Raw genomic sequence first — 6,940 nt, 5'->3', positions numbered from 1 at the left:
CATTACTCTCTATAAATGAGAGTGAGAGGCGTAGGAAGATACACCACAAACGCAATCAAAGAAAGACTTTTCCATTGCGTTGCGTAGCAATGGATGTAGAGATTAGTACTGGTTTCTTGATAGGGGGAGGTCTACTAGTTCTTTTCATCATCGTTTTTGGCAAGAGGAAACTACCTTCACAAAATATTTCCTCTGCCATTCTCCCACCAGGCACCTTTGGGTGGCCACTGATGGGAGAAATGCCAAAGCTTGTTATGAGTGCCAAGGCCAACAAAGCCCATGCCTTTTTCCAACAAAAGATTGAGCAATATGGAGGAGACATCTTCAAGACCTCCTTGTTTGGGTTTCCTACAGCAGTGTTTTACAGTGCTCAAGCCAATAAATTTGTCTTTAGCAATGAAAACACTTTGGTCCACAGTCACTGGCCCTACTCTGTTACCAAATTAGTTTCCCATGGATTGCCTGCCAAAACAGGGGAAGAAGCCAAGTCTATGAGGAAGATTATCACCAAGTTCTTAAAACCCCAAGCTTTGCAAAAATGGGTAGGGAGTGTAGATTGTGTAGTGAAAAGCCACATGAAAAATCATTGGGTTTGTCATGAACAAGTAAAAGCCTATCCCCTCATTAGGCGCTGTTTGTTTTCTGTTGCGTCTTCTCTCTTCTTCAGTATTCGTGATGAGATGCAACAGCAAGACTTGTTTCCCCATTTTGAGAAAATGGTAAAGGGATTGCTCATGCAGATGCCATTGAATTTGCCTGGGACTAGATTTAGAAAGGCCATTTTAGCCAAAAATCATCTCTGCCAAATCATCCAAACTCTTATCGATGAGAGAAGGACAAATGGTGGTCAGGATGACTTCTTATCCTGCCTTGTCGAGGAAGGAGATGAGGAGAAACTAACGGATGATGAGATTAAGGATAACATGTTGATACTTTTGGCAGGAAGTCAAGATACAGTGGTGATAACGCTATCTTTTCTACTACGTTATCTGGCTCTAAATCCAGACTGCTACCGCCTTGTCCTCCAAGGTATTTCATTCATAGTCGTCTCTTTTTAACAATATATCGTTTCGATCATATTAGTTTATTGTTTTTCTGATTCTGTATTCTGAAACGCTCGTGTAAAAACAGAGACAAATAAGGAATGAATTATAAAAACAAATTTGGATTTGATTGTATCTGATTTTTTCGTTTCGAATGACATTCAGAATGACACATTTTACTCTTCTATTTTTTCATTCTCTCATTTTTTTATGGATCATGTAGTGTGATTCCAAACTGATCTTACAAAAATAGATACAACCAAATCCAAAAAAAAATTTCACTTCAAATAGATTGTAAAAATCTAATAAGGTTTAAGATGTGAATTAGATGTAATGGTATCAATGTCACAAAGTCTTCCATTGATTTTCTAGATTAGATCACTGTAGTTACTAGATTAGATTTTGTGTATTTCTATTATCTTTTCAATTTTGTTTTCCATAATAGAGTATGTAATATTGTGATCATGATGACAAAAATCAGAGAATTCAATAGTGGTGCTAATCACAAATTTCTTGTTTGGTTCTCACAATCAACAATTTTGGTCGTTGTATTTTCTAGATTACCTTGTGAATGAGTTTTTTTAAGGAATGTTTCAGTTTTCTTGTTTTCTTAGTTTTCGATTACTATGATGGATCATGGAAGTTATCCGAAATATTTATGAAAAAACTCGCACAATATAATTTGGAAACGATAAAAATAGAATCTAATAATGATTATGTAAGATTTGCAGAACAAGCTCAGATTTTAGGAGAGATGGATGGCACTAAAGGGCTTCAGTGGGAAGACATTCAAAAGATGAAATATTCATGGAGAGCAGCTGAGGAGACTCTGCGACTTCAACCTCCAGCTCAAGGTGCATGGCGCAAATCCATCACTGACTTCTGCTATGCTGGATATACGATACCTAAAGGATGGAAGGTATGGAAAGGTGTAAAGAGCCCTGGAATGATTGTATATCAATCTACAATAATAATACTATAGTCATGTTAATCTAAACACGTATAAGAATATATAATGTTACAGCTTATCAATGTTTAGATCATATTTCAAATAGATTCATCAATGTGACAATGTGATCTGAAAAGGTAATGACTGAATTCTAACATAATTTAATCTAATCAACATTATGAATCTATCAACAACACATTATATTATTGTTCATGTTATTGATTTTCTAAAGATGGAAGGTATCGAATTCTAACATAATTTAATCTTAAAATAATTAATGAACATTATGAAATTATCAACAACATATTATATTATTGATACTCGAAAGATGGAAGTTATCAAAGAGTGTAAAATTGTTTATTATCTAATGTTAATCTAAAAATATATTTTTTATTAGATTATTTTATTTAAGATATTTTATTATGATTTTCAAATCATATAAATAATGTTTTAAATCACATTCCAAAGAGATTGCATATTAATATCAAGAAAATATCTTACCAAATCTAATTGAAAAAAAACATTATGTTCCATATAAATCAAACTTTTTTTTCCCACTTGGTAAACAATAACTCAAGTTGCTATAGTTTAGACCACTTATATTGATATTGATTGTGTTATTCTATTGTTTAAAATGGGGCAGATTATTTGGACGGTACACTCAACTCACAAGAATCCTATGTATTTCGAGGATCCAGAGAAATTTGATCCATCAAGGTTTGAGGGGAAGGGTCCTGCTCCCTATACATTTGTGCCCTTTGGAGGTGGGCCCCGTATGTGCCCTGGAACTGAATTTGCGACCATGGTTATACTTGTGTTTCTTCACAACGTTGTCAAATCTTTTGATTGGGATTTGGTTGATCCCCATGAGAAAATCACAGCTGATCCTCTACCAACCCCTGCTTCTGGTCTGCCCATACATCTTCGTCCTCGTTAGATTCGATTGAACCAAACTCTTTTTTGTTTATTACTTTTATTATATAAAAGTTTTTGTCTCCTTTTAATTAAGGATAGATTCTCTACAGGTTGATAAAAGAATATTAATATTGTTGTGATTAGGTGAGTTGATGTGTGGAGTGCAATTTGCATATATTAAATCAAAGTATTTTATGAAGAAAAGGAGTTAAGAAAATAAATGAACATTGTTAGTGAATTTAATATAAGTATAATATTGTGTTAAGTCTATCTTCTTTTTGTTTTTTTTTCATATATTTTACAAAAATTTTAAGCATTTATTTAACTTCTAGTTCTTTAGTTCATTTATTTACCAATTCAATAATAGCAATGTGTTAGATGATGAATATTTTGTGTTTTAATTGTGAAATGTCTCATTCCTTACCTAACATTAGAATTCCATGGTAATAGGGACTTTATTTCTTAAATATTTGTGTCTTTTGTTCCATTTAACTATGCACTTTATTCCTTTTTGTTATTGGTTATATTTTTATGTAACTATTTTTTTGCCTAAAAAATCCTAACACACATACCATCCTCTCCCAAGATGATCTACTTCATCTCTTAAAGGTGATACATTCTTAATCATTAAGGTCAATATCATTCAAGCATTGTCATCTTAAAATAAGCATGCTTAATCACATGGATACTATCCACCCCCAATGCAACAAATGAATGTTCACACCCACAATAGCTATGCAAGACAATCAAGTTAGATCAAGGAATGCATTTTATACAAGGATTTGATGTTTTTTAGAGTATTCTAGTAGGGCTAGACCAAGGAATTTGATACAAAAATTCTTTGGTGTCTTCAATGATCAACCATATTTCTCACGTAGGTTTTGATGCATTCATTAACACCCATGTCTTTTAAACTAGAAATATTTATTAACTAATTCATATACTCTTCTATATCATTATTGATTCTATTTCCCCTCTTGATTTTGCAAAGTTTATCTAATACCAAATCTAGAAAAAGAGTATTAGGTGGAGCCACCATCACCATGTTCTCCCTCACTACCCAGTACTTCCTCTACTCCTGCACTAGATTATGCATCCTCTGAGGAAGATGTTGATATTGACCCCCCTTCACCACCTCCTCCATTTGTTCTACAAGTTCCCAAGTGGTTTCGTGATACTATTGATGCAATATGACCTATGGTAGGTGATCCTACAGATTCTTGTCACATGTGTGCTCATACTTCTGGTATTGGACTCTTGAGTCATGCCATATAAGATGGTCCACAAAGTTTTCCATAGGCAATGGACTACATAAAGTGGGATAGGGATGTGGATGAGGAGTACTCTTCTTTGATGAAGAACCACACATGGGATCTTTGTCCTCTTCTGAAAGGAAGAAAGTTGGTTCAATCTTGGTGGCTCTACCATGCCAAGTATCTTGTAGATGGTTGTATTGATAGGTGGAAGGCATATCTTGTTGCAAAGATCTTTTTAAAGGTTGAAGGTATTGATTTCTTTGAGACCTTTTCTCCTATTGCCAAGATGAATTCTATTTGCCTTGTACTTGCTCTTGTAGCTTTGTAGGGATGGACAATTTTTTATATGAATGCAAAGAGTGCCTTTTTGGATGGAGACCTTCACGAGAAAATCTATATGGAGAAGCCTCATGTTTTTTGCAGAACTCTTCATTGGTATGCAAGATTTAGAGGTCTTTATACAGTCTCAAATAGCCCCCTTGGCCTTGGTATGAGAAGATAGATTCCTTCTTGCTTGCTTCATAGTTCACTCGATGTCATTCTGATCCTATAGTTTACATTCAATGTCATGAGGATGACTTATTGATATTTGTTCTTTATGTAGAGGATCTCATCATTATAGGTAGCTCATCCTCCATGATACAAAGTGTTTAGAGAGCCTTGAGAGAGCAATTTGAGATGACAAACCTTGGACTTTTGTACTATTTTTTGGGCCTACATGTTGTTTAGTCTTCGAATGGGTTAGCCATCCTCTAACTAACATATTATAAAAAATTATGACATAATATACAATATGATAAAATATTATACAATATTATAAAATATTATATCATCTTCTAAAATATTATAATATTTACTAAATATTATTAATATGTGGTATTTAATTTAAAATTACGTAAATATTGAATAACAAGTTCAATAGGATAATATGTTGTAGGTAGAAATTGATAAACTAAAAATATATATAACTAATAAAATAATATGGAATAAAAGGGAAAATTCAAAATTTTGAATTCATAGTGGGGATAACAGGTATCCAATTAGGCTTGATATTTACCAAGCCTAATCAATGAACTCAAAACAATATGTTTTTTCCTAGTAAGTGAGTTCTAGATGTTGAGTATGCATTCATTGACTCTTATTCCAACCTAATTTGATGAAATTCAAATGGTTTGTTGAGGACATTCTTAGGTATTCATTGATATTCTCACTTGAATTATGAGTTTGATAAGTAATTATTACTTATTTTAGATAATGAAATTACCTATAAGTGTTGATTGGCATATTGACATATATACTGAGAGTAATTGTTCTCAAAATGTCTATTTTCATTAAATTCTAAGGTTATTTTCTCATTAGGATTGATGAAAATAGACTCTACAAAGATTATATATACAAGCTAGTGGTAGTCATGGTTGAATAGATAAATCAATGTTTCAATTTTTTCAATTTTGATAAGGTTAGTTTCCATTATTCTTCAACATTTTATATCTTGATTCTACAAAAGGTATTCAATTTTCATGACCTTAATTTGTTTTATTTTTAAGGGTTAGGGTTAGGATTGGAGTTAGGATTATGGTTAGAGTATAAGTTGGGATAAGAGTTTAAGTTAGGGTTAGAGTTTGAGTTAGGGTTATGTTAGGGTTAGAGTTAAGGTTACCAGGTTAGATTTGTGTTTAGTGTTAAATCTAAGGATAAGGTTATAGTTAGGGTTAGGGTTAGGGTTAGGGTTAGGGACAAGGTTAGAGTTAGGATTAAGGTTAGGGTTAGAGTTAGAGTTAGAGTCTAGGTTAGGGTTAGTTTAGGGTTAGGGTTAGGTCTATGATTGGAGCTAGGGTTAGATCTATTTTCATAATATTATTATGGATTATTATTCAACATTTTTTTTTTAAAATTCTATATATGGTGTTCAATTTACATAACTTTAATTTACTTTTATTTTAAGGTTATTGTTAGAAATGAAGAATTATGGTTAGAGTTAGGGTTTGGTTAGTGTTGTGGTTAGGGTTAGAGTTGGGGTGAAGGTAAGAGTTAGGGTTAGGGATAGGGTAAGATTTAGGTTTAGAGTTAGGGTTAGGATTAGGGTTAGGTTTATACTTAGTATGAGGCTTAGAGGTAGGGTTAGGGTAACTATTGTGTTATTTATTGTAATTAGTCTTTGGGTTTCTTTTTATAATTATATTACCATTTATTTTGTACTTTGTTATATTATACTTTTGAAAAGCTACACAAAAGAAAATTAATGATTAACAAGAGCTATGATATAGTAGGAGTCTCACCTACTATTAGAAAAAAAAAGGTCAAAATCTTTGTACACTAGTAATAAAATCATTATCTGATCTATGATTTTTAAAGCAATACCATTTTAACCACATATGTTGATCTAAAAACTTATAACACTTTAAAGTAAAGAATCTACTCATAACTTACTGAAGAAATCTATATTATTTGAAAGTAATGTGATAACTTAAAAGAATAGATAATGAATTGAATTTTCTCTTTCCAACAACCCTAAGACCCTAAGACACATAACTAATTTTATATTGAACAATATATTATTTTTATTATATAATGTTTTATATTATTAAACATTATAACATTATAAAATATTATACTATATTACAAGATATTATTCAATAGTATTTAACATATTATATAACATTATACAATATTATATATCATTCTACAAGATTATTAAATATTATAATATTTATTAAATATTATCAATATGTTGTATTTAAAATCAAATTGTGTAAATATTGAATAATAAGTTTCAT

General features: G+C 31.6%; 1 protein-coding gene across 1 annotated transcript; it reads left to right on the top strand.

Moving 5' to 3' along the window:
* The first annotated feature begins 206 nt into the window (after positions 1 to 206).
* LOC149529171 (cytochrome P450 716B1-like) lies at positions 207 to 2,929 on the top strand. The gene is made up of 3 exons (XM_089810288.1): positions 207 to 1,029; positions 1,775 to 1,962; positions 2,636 to 2,929. The coding sequence occupies exons 1-3, from the start codon at positions 231 to 233 to the stop codon at positions 2,927 to 2,929; spliced, it is 1,281 nt and encodes a 426-aa protein (XP_089666414.1). The 5' UTR covers positions 207 to 230.
* The last annotated feature ends 4,011 nt before the right edge of the window (positions 2,930 to 6,940 follow it).

This window comes from Cupressus sempervirens, chromosome 11, assembly GCF_028749045.1.
Source record: "Cupressus sempervirens isolate cs-2001-9-10 chromosome 11, ASM2874904v1, whole genome shotgun sequence".
NCBI lineage: Eukaryota > Viridiplantae > Streptophyta > Pinopsida > Cupressales > Cupressaceae > Cupressus > Cupressus sempervirens.
This window is presented reverse-complemented; position numbering and strand designations above follow the sequence as displayed.